The sequence below is a fragment of the Cynocephalus volans genome, chromosome 8 (genome assembly GCF_027409185.1).
Source record: "Cynocephalus volans isolate mCynVol1 chromosome 8, mCynVol1.pri, whole genome shotgun sequence".
Classification (NCBI taxonomy): Eukaryota; Metazoa; Chordata; class Mammalia; order Dermoptera; family Cynocephalidae; genus Cynocephalus; species Cynocephalus volans.
This window is the reverse complement of record NC_084467.1, coordinates 103,261,380-103,278,026: the sequence shown is the minus strand read 5'-3', so window position 1 is coordinate 103,278,026 and position 16,647 is coordinate 103,261,380. Positions and strand designations below refer to the sequence as shown.

Below are 16,647 nucleotides of genomic sequence, written 5' to 3'. Positions count from 1 at the left end.
ACTGGTTCAAGTCAAAGCTTTTATTTCACTTCTACTCACAGGATGGTGGGTTCATGAGAAACCCGAGAATGCCTCAAGCAGATGGGCTGCCTGTAGGAGACTCAGGCACAGCAGCCCCTCGAGTCATCATATCTGCAGGTGACCCGAGAGGGAGACAAGAAGACTTCTAAAATTTTTGTGCTCCATCACCCACCATCCTCTCTGATGTGATGGAGATCTCTGAGGCAGCCAAAGACTCCAGATGTGAGGGCACATGGCTGAGTTTGGCATGGCCCAGCCTCGTGTTCTGCACGTAGAAAGTATTGATGGAAGAGCAGTGTGCACACCTGCAGTGGAGAAACCCAGTGCCTTTTATTGGAAAGGACGGTTTCTACCGCTTTTAATTAAAAGACGAGTTTTCTAAGGTCTCTTGCGGTGGTTTTGGTTGAACACGAGGCCTGGGGAGGGGAGGGCCTTTCTGCTGGTGAACTTGTGTGCCTGATGGAGGGGGAGGCCTCTTCCGCTGCTGGTGCTGGACACGATGGCCAGGAGGCAGGGGATGATGACCAGGTGCCTGAGAACGATGACCAGGTGGCTGGGAACGGTGACCGGGTGCCTGGGAACGATGACCAGGTGGTGGAGGAGGTTGGGAAGCTGCTGCATTTTGAGGAGTTGAGGCTGGACATTCGTGGGGCTTCCGGCCTCTTTCCTCAGTAGTTACTCTGTGGGCTCTTATCTCCAGCTCCTCATCTGCAACAACAAAACCTCTGACAAGTTCATGCTGGCAAGATGCGATCAGTGTAAATACTGAGTACCTCTCACGTGCAAGGTGTTGTAAGATGAGGAAGCAAAAGTTGCCCCTACCCTCTGAGAGCTCTGTTCCTTGTAGGGGAGACAGAAATGCTCGCCCTGAGGTAAAGTGAGAGTCCAGGACTTTAGAGAATGCAGAGAACCAGAGGGAGAACACACATGAGTGGAGGGCTTTGTGCTGGGAGAGACCCCAGAGCCCTGCTTCTGAGCCATCCTAGGGACTGTGCCCGAGAGCAGGTACCTCGTGGTAAAAGCACATTGCCATGGGATCGGAGTGGTCATAGAGGATATTAGTAACTACGTTCCTTCTGGTGTCTGCACCCCACATTCTGGTGAGAGGCTGGAGTACATGTGAGGGGCTGTTTAGTCCTTAGAAATGTGCTAGTTCCTCAGAAATTCATGACCTGTCCTCTTGCTCTTAGGAGGGAAAGAATTCCTCCCCTCCTCACCCTCTGGGATTTTCTGCTTTGTGTGACTACTGTCTGTGAAAACAGGCCCACGACTGATAATGGCGTAGTTTTTCCTGTGCTGTTTTAAAATAGCTCAGGAAACCTGTGAGGGTGGTCTCGCTGCTAGAGGTCTGGGGGACCCCACTGTCCCCCCGGCCTCCCTCAGGTTGCAGTTAGGTGTTTGCTCCCTGTGCCCCAGGCTCTCTGTGCAGCGGCTCGGGGGCAGGCAGAAGAGAAGGCTGTCCCTGGGTAAGTTCACCATCCCCTAGATCTCCTCGGGGATGTGCGGCATGGGAAGCAGAGCCCGTCCCTGAGCACCACCCCATGGCAATGCCAGTCCTGACAGCCGCCTCTGACTACTGGACCTTCAGACAGACAGTGTGATTTTGACATCTGAGTGGCTCATGTGCTCTAAGCTCAAAGAGAAAAGAGCCCAGAAAGAAAAAACATGACCTCTGTGCCACCTTCAGTGCCCTGGGTTGCAGAGGTCATGCCCGCGAGGCTGTGGAGAGGACTTGAGCCCTGATCCCAGTGCCGGTCGTGGGACAGCAGGTGGTCCTTCACGCCATTTGTGGCGAGTGTGCTGGCCATTTCTCTACTACTCTGTCCACCTGCCATTTGTTCATTTGTTTTTCCAACATTTATTCCTCATCCTCTAGGTGTTAGGTGCCATTGCCAAGTGGCAATCATGACTCAGACACAAACACTGTCCTCAGGAAGCCTAAAATCAAGTGAGGAGAACCTGGATTGCAAATCACAATGTCAGTTTCTAGTGTCAGACCAGGGCCACCAGAGAGGTGCAGACGAAGAGCCACATCAATCCTGGGGGGAGGAGTGGGTGTGGCCCTGTGGCTGAGAGCTCAGGCGAGGTTGGACAGATGAGTCAAGCTATGGCTTGGTGTGACCTGCCTGGTCAGAGCAGGACTGCCGGCCCCCAGCACGCCCGCCAGCAACTCAGCCACTGCCTACACATCTGCTCCCAGGAGTTCCTCCAGGCTCATGTCCTTCCCTCTCAGGTGCCTCTCCTGGTTACTCAACCCAGGGCCCAGACTAGGGTGAGGCATGCAAGGCACATGGGGGGTGAAATTTCGGGAGGTATCACTGTCAGGGTCATGTGAGAGCAGGGTGGGCGCTGAAGGCGAGGACCTCCTTGCATTGTGTGCCCCGGGCTCCTTGCTGGTCTCACCCTGGTCCTGACTCAGCCTGCTGGCCACAGGATTTGGGGCAAATATTTAACTTCATTGAGCTTAAGATCCCTAATTTGTATTAATGTTATCGTCTCCTAAGGTCACTCTGAAAGCTGGAGGAAATAATGAATGTAAAGTACAGAGATCAGTGCCTGGCATGAGCTGCTCCTTTGCCAACATGAGCTAATCATCATGTTAGTGGTGTCAGCCTTGGGATGGCAGAGATGGATTTGACTTGGGGTGACCTGAGAGGTCCACCTTAGAAGAATACATGGTCTTTGACCTCTAGGTGGTGGAGGAAGGGCCTCTTTAGGTGCGGGATGGATAGCAACCTGAGCAGGCACAGAGGGAGGAAGCCACGGTGCCTGTGGACTCAGCAAGCCATTCTGTCCCAGGGGAGTGAATAGTGTGGGGACAATGGTGATGGGAAAAATGGATGCTAAGTTTAGAAAGATGTCCTAGGGCCCAGGCTGGGGGCAATGGTTTGGTGGGATGTGGGGCTGAGGGGCAGTGGCCTGAAGGGGTGACCAAGGGAGGACTGAGGAAAGAAATGTGAAGTAAGGAAGCCAAACCCAAAGTGGCTAAGGCCACCACTGCCTGTGGAGGTTCAGCCAAGGTCTGTGGGCCATGCCGGAAGTAGCAGGTGTAGGCGTGTGGGGCCCACCCCAGGGAGAGACCCTGAGCGAGGGGCCCAGTCCTGTGTGATGTGAGATTGCACAGAACCCCAGGGGCCTGTGATCCAGTTGTCCTCTGGCTGGTGGCTGACACCCCATTCTAGCACCTGTGGTGGCCCTGGTTTGTGGTTCTCTGATGTGTTCTGCCTCAGGTGGCATGGAGGCCCCCTGGGCCAGCTCCCCATGTGGGAGCGTAACCTTTTCATTCTGGGTGAGTTGTCGGACAGGCCTGATGCGAGGAAAATACACTCCCAGCCCTAACACCTCCCTCCTGAACAGTGAATTAAAGCTGGCAGCACAGTCGCCCTGTTTTAGAACAACTGTTTTCCTGTGAGTACCTGATGGACTGAAATGATTTACCCATGTTGCTAGGAGCTTGGTCCTGAACGCACCCCGGGCCACCCACTAACGAGACGCTTGCTCATAGAAATGGTGTGGTGGAGCTAATCTTTCTATCCATGTAGAGATATGTGGCTCATTCCAAATATGTGCACACCAGCCTTGCACCACGTGGGCCTCAGCTGGTGGATTCCAGTGAGGCTGGCCTGGCTTCAGCTTCTCAAAGCTCCCACATTGCCACCACTAAGAATCTGTTTTTCAAAAATCAAGTTAACCACAAAATGGAACGAACTATAACCACTGGTTACAACCCTGACATTCTGAAACTACTCATCCCCATTATTTTCTTTGCAGATTCAAGGTGTCACCCCCATAGATGTTTCCACGGGGATTTTGCTGTGGCCTGCAGTGGGACAGAAGAGGGGAGCTTACCATTTCTCCTGCTGTTCTGCTTTTTCCGCTTGCTGATGTAGAAAATGAGCAGCACCACAAAGACCATCAGAAGGATGCCTCCTCCAGAAACGCCAGTGATGAGGTAGACATCCAGACCTTTCGCTGTAAGAGGAAGAGAAGTGGGGTGGGGGAAGGGGTCATGGGCAGAGAGATCATTTCATTGCCTGGACCGAGGACCCCTGCCTCCCGCATCATGCAGTTAATTGATGGGGACTTTTCAACCTTACAAAGGCCAAATTCACAAAGGGTGGTGAATTGTGTCAATCTCTGAAGGGGCCCAGGGTCCAGGGTAAGCTGAAGGCTCCTTGGGAAGTGCTCTTGGGGACTAGAAGTGCCTGATTGTCCACGTGCCAAGGCCTGTCCACCACCCCCCATTGAGAGCATTGCAGAGCTTTAGATCTGAGAAGGAGTTTAGAGATAAGCTAGTGTAACCTCTACTTTCTAGGGAGGTTGAGCTGCCCAAACAATATCTGTTTCTGAGCAGTTCCTTTAGGTAGCCCCATCTTGATGTTTGTGCACTGTATCCAGCTCCCATCTCCGTCATCTCTCTTGCACATGACTATTTCTCACCCTCTAGACCAGGCAGTTCCCATACTCAGGGTAAATATTTCACTTGTCTAGCCCAGCCCTCTGACCTCAAAGCCAGCACCTACTCCCAGATTTTCCCCGGCCCCATGAGAGAGACAGACGCACAGTGAATTAGCAACAGCAGTCGGTTGGGTCTTCAGTTCTCAGACCCTTAGTCGCTGTAATACAATGAGGAAAACAATGACTTCGGCATTAAGGGAAATGGGTTTGAATCCAGGCTCTTCTAGGCAAGAGCTGTGTGACCTTTGGCAAGTGACTCTGCCTCTCTGAGCCTGTTTCCTTCTTTGTAAAATGGAAATAATGAAACCTACATCACAGGGTGGCTGTTGGAAGTCAATCAGATAATGGATGTGAAAGTGCTTTGTAAACTGTAAAACAACACACAAATGTGAGGTCTTGCTCTTACTAGTGCTCTTTGCACTGGTGTTTCTGGGAACTGTTTCCCGGAGGGGTGCTGGGCCATCTGTCCTTTGTGAGTCAATAGCAGTTAGAGAGTCAGCAGCTGGGGTGGGGGTCAGGGGACTAGCCCATCTGGATAAGAAACTGGAGCTCAGCCCAGCATCAAAAAGAAATGCTTCTCTAGCCAAGCAATCCTAGGAAGAGACTGTTGTTTGTGAAGCCCAGGATGGGCCCCAAGGAGCAAGCCAGAGGCCCAGGAACCAAACTTAGCAGGTTTTCTGAAGGCAGTAATTTGTTCATCCTTGACTTTCTTCAAGGCCCTCTCTGACCCATTCTTTGCCTGGCAGTTACCCACCCCTCTGTGCTCTGTGGATGAAGGAGCGTCCATTAGAGAGGCAGAGATATTCCCCAATCACTGAAACTGGGCCATGAAAGGATTTGGGGTCCTTTAGGCCCTGCTGGCCTGTGCAAGGGGCTGGGGCTGCTAGAGTTCATCTCATGCTGGGCTGGGGACATTCCAGATTTGAGCCGGGGTGGGCAGGGCAGGCTTGGAATGAGTGGAGGAGTGTGTGTCTAAGTCATGCAGCCCCCGGCTTATCTTCTGAGTCCCTGGCAGGGCAGACACCTCATCCTGGGTACACTTAGGAACGCAGGCAATGCCTTACCCAGTCTGTTCTCAGGTTTGTCCAGTGTGGCCCCCTGGGATGCCTGGTGGTGCTCTAGGTGGGGAACATTCCGGCTTGTCTCAGAGGCAGCTGTGGCTCTGTCGTTCAAAAATATGTCTGCACAGTCTCTAAATCCAACCACACTTCCTTCCTACAGTTCCTCTTGGAGGTCATGTACTGTAAGTTTATGGATGGAGTATTCCCTGTGTGTCTGAGCCTGCCCCTTCCTCTTAATGTTTTGGTTTTAAATACACATTCACCTTATCTGAGTCAAATGGTTAGAGTCTGGTCATTGGTCCTCTGTGCCTTGGCCTTTTAGAATAAAATGTCCAGATCCCTTTTAAGGTACTCAAGAGCAGCCCCTCCTTTTTAATCTCCGCTCCTCGCAACCCAGGTATTTAATCTCATCTCCTTCGCGGCCCATCCCTGGACAGGCTCCTGGTCTGCACCATAGAATTAGGGACATGAATGTGCCAGCCCTCACACCTTGGCTTCTCCCAAGGTCCTCCCTCTTTCTTTTCTCCATTCCTAAGACACACACATTTTTATACAAATGGGATCTAGTCAAAAAAATTGTGAAGAGTAGGGTTGTCAGTTAAAATACAGGATGTCCAGTTAAATTTGAATTTCAGATAAGCAATAAATCATTTTTAGCATACATAAGCTCCAGGCAATACTTGGAACATACTTATCCTGTATTTCTATTCACTAAATCTGGCAAATTTGGACGCAAAACAGCTAGATAAGAAAAGTAAGTTCTATTGATGTACGCTTCAGCTAGGTATCTATAACTAACATTAATTTACTGTGTGTCACCAAATGGCTAGGAGAAAAGAGAAGAAATATCCTTACCACAAAGAGATCATTTAGGTTTTATAATGGTGAATATGCTAATAACCCTGATTTAATCATCATGCATTGTATACATGTATTAATATTGAACTCTGTAGCCTACAAATATATATAATCAATGTGCTTCAATAGAAAAATGAAATGAAATAATGAAATTTTTGGATAAAAAAAAAAAAGGCTCCTGAGAGGGGAACGAAGGGTATGAGGTCAGGAGGGGCCGCTTTGCTCACTGTGCCTTATCGGTGAGGGGCTGTGGGAGGATGGCTGGTGGGCAGGCACGAGGGGGTGAAGTGAAGCTGGTCTAAGTCTGTGGCTGGCACCCTCTCAGATGCTCCCAGTGACTCCGCCCCCTGGCATTTCCGCCTTTGCATAGTCCCCTCTGACTTACTGACTTATGTCTAGTGCACAGAATACAGCAGAGGCGATGGCATGCCACTCCTGAGATTCAGTTATAGAAAGACCGTGGATTTGTTCTGGGCACTCATCCTCGGTCTCTCTGAGACTGCTCCAGGGGAAGCTGGCTGCCACATTGTGAGGCACCCCATGGCCCACATGAGCTCAGTGGCCACGTGAGTGACCCTGGAAGTGAATCCAAGAGCCTACTCATCTGATAATCTGTGATCATGGAGCTCATGTTCTTTGTGGACCAGGATGCTACAGCCCAGAGAGGGAAAGAAACTCTGTCAAGCTCATCCAGCTAAATTTGGACACACCCAAACTAGAAGTCTCGGCCCCTGGCTCCCAGGCCAGAGCTTTAACGCTACAGCAGGCTGCCTCTCAAAAATTATTTCTGGGAGTCACGTTGAGCTGAGACATTGGTGATAAATTAGACTCCTGGAGTTTTGGGACGTTTTAGAGCTAGTCCCAGTGCCAGGCTGTCCTGCTGTGAGGCAGGGGGAGTGTTGCCTCACCCACTCCACAGTCCTCCCTGGCCTCAAGTTCTCCCTTCCCTCATGTACCTGTCTCCCAGGGCTTCTACAGCCTTTCTACCCTTCCTCCTGTTAGGAGGTGCTGACCGCTGACCATCTCCCCTCCAAAAAGGAATCTTTAGGGGAAAAGTTGGAATCATGGTCACTAACTAGCTCAGGGGCCTTGGGCAAGTCAGTTTCCTTCTCCAGGAAATGGGGTTTGCATGAGCTTATCTTTACAGTTCCTTCTTCAATTCTGCAATTCTTTCTCTTGGAAAGGATCTTTTTAATTGCCTGAGGTCAAATTGTGCTCCGTGAGAGGACTCCCAGGATGAGTACCCATAGAACACCACCTCCTCTAAGGCTTCCCTTGAAGGTTTCCAGGAGAAAGAGATACGTATGTTTTCACTTCTTATGCTGTACCCTGGCAGCTGTGCCTCTGCCTGCCGTGGGCCCGGCAGGCTGTGTTTATGAAGTAAACCCATGATGTAGACAACGCACCTGAACAGTTGATAGTCACCACACTGAATTCTTCACTGACGTTGTTACTTGCTGTGCACTTGAATGTCATCTTCAGGTTGCTGGTCCACTTCTTTGTGATGACCTTCTGATGACCTTTACCAATGTGTTTCCCACTTTGATACAGATTTAATTCGAGGTCAGTTCCTTTCACTACCTTACAGGTCAGGGTTGTGTTGACACAATTCCAGGAGATACTTGGTTTTGAGACCATCTCTAAAAAGAGAATAAAGATCCAATTCATGTTAGGCAATTTTCTAATTTTAATAAATATACCTATTTATATAGGGGGAAATGGAGTCAATTTGGGACCAATGAACAATTTCAAAGGCCTGCTACTGCTAGAAAATTTGAAAATCATTTTTATTTTATTTTATTTACATAGAGCATTCAGAACAAGTTTATCTCTGATAAAGTTCATAGATACATTATACCAGTAAAAAGTGTATTAAATCTAATATTTATGTGCTGTTTTATACCTTAAAATGTTTTCACAAGTGTGATATCATTTAACCCTAACAAACGGAGGCTGATGTTTTTCTTCCCATTTACAGACAGAATGCCCAAGGCTCTGAGCGGTTCAGTGGATGGTCTTAGGGCAGCACCTAAAAAGTGGCAGATCAGGAGATGAGCTCACCCTTCTGAGTCCACATTCAGAAGAATGGGTAAAAGTGTTACCATGCCCTGATCCCCACTCGCCCCAGGAGCTTGAGGGGTGTGATGCTTAAAGAGCAGCCAGGAACCCAATCTTGGAGAAATCATTACATGTGTGGCCTGGGACCTTGGTCACTCTCTGCCTCCACCAGGGTCCTGGGAGCAGAGTGCTGGGTGGGTGCATGTGGGTGCTGGGTGTCTAACAGCTCAAGACTCTGCAGAGAAAGGGCACCAGCTTGGAAACCAGAGACTTGGTTCTGCCTTTTCCTAGCTCAAAGCTGCTTGACTATTTACTGTGCCTCACTGAACCTCATCTATAAGAGAAAGATAAGAAAAATATTCCCCACCTGTAACAAAAGGGATACATGCAGCAAAGGGAAAATTGGTAGGTACTGACATTATGAGTGATGGTTCTCCCATTCATAATCATAAACTCTTTGCCTCTCCTTTTCTGTCATGATAATATTTAAAGGCTATGTCATAAAAGAAAAACGGCGGCCTTGGTGTTAGATGGTCAGGTGTGAATTCTAGCTCCTCTGCTTCCTAGTTGTGTGACCTTGTCCTTTTTCTCCTCTTCTGTTCTTTCTCTCATCCTCTACTCTCTTTCCCCAGCCTCGCCATCTTTTTCTCTTGGTTTCTCTCCATTCATAATGCAGATGGACAGCTTATTTTTCAATGACTCCCTGCCTCTCTGACCTCCTCCAGACAGTATCTTCCCCATAGACTGTCCCAGCCAAATTTCATTTCTGTCCCAATATACAGGCAGGCAGAAATTAAGTTTTCTTTTCGTCCCAAAATTCTGTGTGACCCAGAATGAAGAAAAAGAAGAGACATCAATATACAGCCACAGAGTCAGTACAGAGTGTAGGGGTTAGGTCGTGGTGTTACCTATCTCTTCAAAATGAAGGTGTGAAAATATTCTTTTTTCTATTTATAACAGGAACATCCAAACACCGTACAAATGGATAAAACATAAAAAACATTTAAAGCATTTTAAAAATCACCTGCAATTCTACTACATTTTAGCTAAGGGGTGTGAGGTTTCTTTTTGGGGTAATGAAAATGTTGACTGTGGTGATGTTTTCACAACTCTGTGAATTAAGCAATCTCAATTCGATTGTGGTGATGGTTGCACAGCTCTGAATATATAAAAAGCCATTGAATTGTAAACTTTAAATGAACGAATTGGGGCTGGCTGGTTAGCTCAATTGTTTAAACAATAGTGTTAAGACAGCAAGGTCAAAGGTTTGGATCCCTGCACCAGCCATGCCAAAAAAATGAAAATATTAAAATAAGTAGATAAATAAACAAATGAGCAAATTGTATGGTATAGGAATTATATCTTAATGGGGCTGTTTGGAAAAATCAAAAAAAGTCACCAATCTTGCCAAAAGGACCCTGGGTTTGGATCCTGACTTTGCTCCCATTAAGCAAAGAGACCTTGGACAAGTCGCTTCTTTCTGGGTCTCTGTTTCTTTACAGAAAATAAAGGGATAATAACGGCTACCTCTCAGGATTTCTGGGAGCTTTAAATAAGATCATGCAAGAAAGCACCTGACACCTAGCTGGTAGCCATTATCACCACCACAATACTAAATGCCACAAGAATGTGGAAGCACCAGTTCAAAACAGGACACTCCAGGCTTGCTGGCTGGAGGATAACATCTGTGGCTCTCAGAGCCCGTTATCAGAGGCCCCTTCCACATCCTTCTCAGCCCCACTCCATTTCTGGAAGGTGCTCTCCATTTAAGGTTGTAAGACTAGGGTATGGAACGCTGTCATTTGTAGAGGAGTGTCTGGGCTTGTGGGTGTGGGTCTGCTGCTAGGTCCAGGAGCTGAGAATAGGGCTGGAGGGAGACCTTAAAGGGAGAGGTCCCTGCCTCTGGCAACCTTTTCTGTGTGAAGCACAGAAGCGTTTATCTGTTCACTGCATCACTGGCCTGTGCTCATGCTGGCCTTCCTGTCTTCCTCTTCAAGCCAAGTGCAGCTTCTTCCTCTCCCATCTTAACATTCCCTGCCAGTGTCCCCTGGACTTTCGACTTCAATAGCATTTCAATTCCGCTTTCTCTGTCTTCTCTCCTTCATGCGAGCCACCTTGCTTGTCCTTTCTCCACACATGCCCCATCACCCCATTCTCATTCTCCCTCATTTTACAGGCACCCCTGAGTCTAGGCCAGTGGTTTCCAACTTTGGCTGCTCATTAGAGTTACCTGGGGAACTTTAGAACCTACTGATTCCCAGGACTCCATGCCCCAAACTTCTGATTTAATTGGTCCTGGATGGGGCCTGGGCCTGGGTAATTTTTGATAGCATCGCTGTTCATTCCAATGTGCGGCCAGCATTAAGAAGCACCAACCGGCCCTTCTCCCCTTCCCTTGGCTTATAGCAGCTGCTTTCTGGCTAGTCTTCCCCAATTCATCTCCAATGTCCACTCTGCCCTCCCAGTACCTGCAGAAATATACAAAGCCACACCTTGTGGATTTTTCTATGCAGATCAGCAAAAATCACCTTCTACCTTCAATCACTGATGTTGAGCAGATCAGAAACAAGAGCTGCTTATCCTTAAATTTGTTGTTTTTCAGCCCTTTCCTGCCATATAACTACTCCTTCGGGGCACCCTGGCTTGAAATTGGCTCTTTGGAGGAAAAGACCTACTGCTCCCCGGCAAGCCTCTCCTTCCCTGCCCTACGCCCAACTCGCCCCTTCATCCCACACCTGAAACAGTCACCTTTTTCCTCTGCCCACTTGTCCCCCTTCTGGTGAATGGCACCTTAATTCAGGTTCTCCACCTAGCCCACATCCACATAGCCACCTGACGAGAGAGCTGTAGGTAGACAGACTTGAGGTCTCTCAGCTGTGTATCTCCACATATGTGGATTCCACGCCACCCCCCACAGGACTGCAGTCTCTACTGGGTAGGAGGATGCATTAGATTTTCCTCAAAGTTCCCCTGGAGGCAGAGGCCAGGGCTGGGGATATTCAGAAATGCTATTTCCCAGCTTGCTAAATAGCACCCACACTGAGATGAACGAACTTAGGGAACGAAGACTTACCTTGAATCCTCAAATCGAATGTTTTTTCCAATACGTTTCTTCCTTCTTTATTATATATTGATACCTTGTAGTTATTGTTATAATTTCTCTCCAGATGTTTAATTTTCAGAGTTCCATTTGCTAATAACTCGTATGTCTTATTTAGCTGGTAAGTTCCCTTGCTTGTTTTGAACTGTGCAACCTTGGTCTTGTTTGGTTCTCTGTCCCATCGTATATCTTCAATATTGTCACTCATTTGAAAATTAGGAATGTTCAAGTTGACGTCCTGATCCAAGGCACCCCAGACGACTATAATGTTTTCGGCAACAGCACCTGTAAAAAGCAAGACAGTCAGTCTTGGGACTCACTGCCAGGGAAAGCTTGGCTGTGACCTCTTTGACTCTTAGGCTCACTTCACGGTCTCCGAAGACGCTTCTAACAGTGACTGTGGAAACCCACACACCAACTTACCTTTGGCAGAAAAGTTGAAAATCAGAAGGAAGCTGGCTAAAATTTTACAAGGGAGGCTCATCTTTGGGAGTGGTTTTCTTGTGATTGTGAGCTCTTCTTGCAAAAGGAACTGAACGAAGTAGGACAGGTGGAGTCCACCCTCTGAGAGCTTAACCACGTGCCTCTCTTTTTTCTTCCTCTTCTTTTTTTTTTTTCCTTTTTGTTGTTTTTTTGACTGCTGTCTACTAAGGGGATCTGAACCTTGACCTTAGTGTTATCAGCATCACGCTCTAAGCAAGTGAGCTAATCGGCCAGCCCTGCTTCTTTTACAGTAGCATAGACCCCCCTGCCACCCTGCCCCCCACACAGCAAACAGATCCCTCTGATGTGCTCCTTTGCCAGAGCAGGTGTGTTTACAAGTGTGTTTTCTTACCACATTTCAATCCTCACAGAAAAAAATTTGGGAGGGTGAGTGGGTTTTTATCATCACCATTGAAAAGGAAATAAAAAGCTAAGTAAATCACCCAGGATCACCTTTATGTACATGAGCAGCCAAATTCAACCCTGCAGTCCGTCTTCTATCCACTCAACTATATTGCCTCTAACAAGACCACATAGAAATATAGGTAGCTGTTCACAAGTGAATAGCAGAATACGAATATCTATCCTATGATTATAGATATTAGAAAACGTATACATATGAAATGATTAGAAAATGGATATTTTCTCTTTTCCAAAAGATGTTTTTAATATTCTGAAATTATTTTTGTGGTAAAAAGAAACAAATTGAGTCTCAGCTATAAATACTTGAAATCTCCAAATCTTATATTTAGCTTACATTTTGCAATTCTATTGAAATTTACAGTTAGATAAATAAAAACTTGTTCCAAAAAAAAAAAAAAAAAAAAAAAAGGAGCATAGAGACTGAGATACTATTAAATAACCAGAACAAATGGTTCAAACACAGTCAAGGTGAATAACGTTATAGATGGTAAGGAAAGGGAGGAAAACAGAGAAAAAGAAAAGTGAGAGGGGACTGGGAGAGAAAAAGAGCAAGGAAATGTACGGTACAGGAGAGACGGTGATGGGAGGTAGACGCGCCGTGACAAAGACGCCCAGAGAGACCCAGCCACAGAAAAAAGGGACAATCTGGTGACAGATTTCCAAAGCAAATTTCCAGTTTTATGATTCCTCAGGACAACGTGAGTAAGAATTTTAAAGTTGTGCTTGTTTTCCTTCTCAACTTTAGTACAAATATGGATATTATCTCTCAGAAAGTTGCCCTGGAATCGAAATTAAGTCAAAGCAATTAATCCTTACCACTGGGTAAAAGAAAGCCCATATATTTACTTTATGATTACGTGATAAATCCCTAATTCACATCATTCACAATAATAAATTACAGTTGGATTAAAATTATAAATGCCAAAAAAATCCTGTAATTATGCTAAAAAGACAATACAGGAAGATATTTTTATACCTTTGAGAATGGAAGACCTACCTACGTATACTACACAATCCCAGAAGTAATAAAGAAAATACGGACACAATTGACCACATAAAAATGTAAAATTTATGTATAGACAGTGAGATAATGAACAAAATGAAAAGACATGACAAAACATTTGTAATATAAGTGAAAAAGTATTAATATCCAAGATATATAAATAATGTCTATCAATCAATAAGAAAAAAACAATTTTTAAAATGGGCAAAGGATGTAAATGACCAGTTTATAGAAGAAATACTTCACGGAAGAAATGTTAAACTTATAAGAATAGTCTAATTTCACCATATGTATATCTATATATCATAGCCATAAAATACCATTTTTTACCATCAGATTGGCATAATGAAAAAAATAATAATTTACATTATTGACATGAATGTGGGGAGAAACAGGCACCTTCATACAATATTAAAGGGAATATAAATCAAAGCCTCCTGGGAGGGTGGAATTTGACAATTTCCACCAAACTTTAAAATATATGTATTTTTTGATCCAATAATTTTAATTTGAGAAATCTATTCTACACAAATGATTGCATAAATGTGTGAAAATTCTGGTGATTGTAGCATTTTTTTTTTTTTTTGGTAATAAAAAATTGCAAACAACTAAAATTATTGTATATTTATATTATGAAATATTGTGTGATGGTCAAAATAGAATGAAGTAGACCTAAAAGGGAGACAAAGAAAGATACCTTTGGTAAATCACATGAAAAGAACAAGTTGCAAAACAATATATATAGTATAACCCCACTGTATGTATTATACTGTGTTATACTATACTCTACTGTACTATATTAGACCGTACCATGCTATCCTATATTATTATTAGTGTATGCATGGAAAAGTGTGGAAGGATTCATGCTGAACTTTTAACAGTGCTCTCTTTCAGGACTTAGATTGCTAGGGGGCTGAAAGGAAACTTTTTCATTTCACTTAATCAACTTCTGTGAAGTTAAACATTTTGATAATGAACACATTTTTTGTAATAACTATTTTTTAGAGGATGCTTATGACACACATTCTGTTTTCAAAAGTGTATGCAGACCTGAGAAACAATTAGTATGTTGTGTCCCTGCTTCTAGGTGGCTAATTAACCCATTAACCACTGTCCAACTCCATCCTGTCCAGGCCTGTTCTGGACAATGTGGTGACAGCCATCCTTTAACCTGCTTCGGCTTTCGAGGGAGGTTGCCCTCTTTTTCTCACTTTCCTTTTCCTAAGCTCTCATGGAGCAAGTGGAGAGGGGCTTTCTGTTCTTCTGTTTAAAACATTAATTCTGCTCTTCTCACATCTAATTCAATTCTGAGCCATGAGCTTGGCTTCGAAGGTAGAAACCTTGAAAAAGAAAGGGATTGATAGAACAGACTCTGTGAAATTTAAAACTTTTCTATGTAAAAAGCCATAAAAAATTAAATGACAAAGTACGAAAAGGGGCACATTATTTGCAAGATATATGACAAAAATTTTAATTTTTCTTGTAAACAAAGAAAGAAAAGATAGATACCTTAATAGTAAAATGGGTCAAAGCTGTAAAAAGAGCAATTCTCAAAAGAAGAAATACTGTTGAACAACAAATCTATGAAAACATCGTTAATTTATAAATTAAAATATGTCAATTTTAACACAGATGCATTTTTCATCTTTTGTTTAAAAAGCCAAAACATACAGTGTTGATGATAGTGAAAACAGACATTCTTGTATATAGTCAGTAGAACTACAGATAGGTACAGTTTCTGGTGGGCAATTTGTCAGTGTGAATTGGAAGCAACAAAAATATTTATTTTTTGACCTAACAGGTACACAAGGATGATTTTATTGTAAGGAATTAATGAAAGATATGTACTAAGACTTGGCTATAAGTTTATACACTGCAGTATTTTTAAGTCAAAACTGGAAACAATTTAAATGTTCAAGAGAAGGAAATTGATTAAGTAAATAATGAAATGGACAAACTGTGGAATATGGAAAAAAAAACAGGTCACAGTTGTAGGAGATGGAAAAAAAACATCTTTTTCTTCTACTCATCTTAGGGTCTCTGACAAAAGACAGATTAACAAGAGAAAAGCACATGGAAGTTTATTAACACGTGCATTGCGTGTACATGTGGGAGCCATCCAGTGATGACTAATCTGAAGGGTTGGTTAGAACTTGGGCTTATACCATTTTAGGCAAAGAAAAAGGGGTTTTGGTATTCTGGGGTGGGGAGGCAAGTTATGAGGTGGCCAGAAATAGTATGGTAAACAAGGGTTGTTCAGTAAGGTTTGTTGTGCAGACTGATGTCGATACCTTTTCCATTGGTGACAGTTGTTAAGAGTCCTCCTCTTCCTGATATAAGAGTCAAGACACGCTTTTACAAATGGATATTTCCTTAATAGATGCAAATTTTCCTTACAAAATGAAAACTTTGAGTCCTGTTTTAGAGCTTTTCCTGAGTCTATTGGTTCTGCATGGCCTTTAGCTCACAATAATTCATATCCGAAGGTCATGTTTTGGGGTGGCATCTTTTGGTGCCCTTCACAGTAAACAATATAATCTCATTTTATTTCTCAAAAAGTGTGTGTTGGGTGTGTGTCTTTTGGAAGGATGTCCACCAGGGTATTGGTCTCTGTGTGGTGGGATAATAGCTATTGTTCTGTTGTCCTTGGTTGTTGCTGTTCTAGCATTTATAAACTGAACGTGCGTTGCCTTTCGATTGATTTCTTTTTCATTGGAAGTGGGCCTCCCACTTTGGAAAAAGCTCCAAGTACTGGGGGTGGGTGTAGTTCTGCCTTTGAGTGTGTCTCTTTTCCGTTTCTCCCTTACCACTCTCACCTCAGTCTAAGGGTTGGCTCTTGTTCTATCTTCATTGACCCTTTTCCTTACGCGAACTAACACTCCTGGGGAAACAGAGGTCTTGCTTTAGGATGAGTTCCTATTCCTTGATGAGTAGAATTCCCATCAGCCTGACCCTTACGTCTCCCTGTATCAGGGAAGGCACTAGCAAGATTCAGATAAGTTAGCACTGTGGTCAAGATAACCACTTCTGTAGTTCACCCAACTGAATTTCTCCAATTGTGATATTTTAGAGGAGAAAAAACAAATCAAAAAGGGATTTGGTCTCCTGTCCACACTTCAATGGAGGGTCCTGAGCCCAGGGAGATTGTGGGATATGCCTGCCTTCCTCGGCCGAGTCAGCGC

The 16,647-nt window shown here is 44.8% G+C and overlaps 1 protein-coding gene across 1 annotated transcript; it reads right to left on the bottom strand.

Moving 5' to 3' along the window:
* Positions 1-379: 379 nt before the first annotated feature.
* Positions 380-12,040, bottom strand: CD2 (CD2 molecule). The gene is made up of 5 exons (XM_063105818.1): positions 11,980-12,040; positions 11,530-11,841; positions 7,805-8,038; positions 3,871-3,993; positions 380-729 (listed from the first exon to the last, which is right to left on the bottom strand). The coding sequence occupies exons 1-5, from the start codon at positions 12,038-12,040 to the stop codon at positions 380-382; spliced, it is 1,080 nt and encodes a 359-aa protein (XP_062961888.1).
* Positions 12,041-16,647: the final 4,607 nt, after the last annotated feature.

Excerpts from the sequence above, each read along its gene's own strand:
- CD2 (XM_063105818.1), bottom strand. The coding sequence starts at position 12,040 with ATGAGCCTCCCTTGTAAAATTTTAGCCAGCTTCCTTCTGATTTTCAAC. Across the intron at positions 11,842-11,979 it reads TTTCAACTTTTCTGCCAAAG|GTGCTGTTGCCGAAAACATT; the intron begins GTAAGTTGGTGT and ends TGCTTTTTACAG. Across the intron at positions 3,994-7,804 it reads GGTGACTATCAACTGTTCAG|CGAAAGGTCTGGATGTCTAC; the intron begins GTGCGTTGTCTA and ends TTCCTCTTACAG.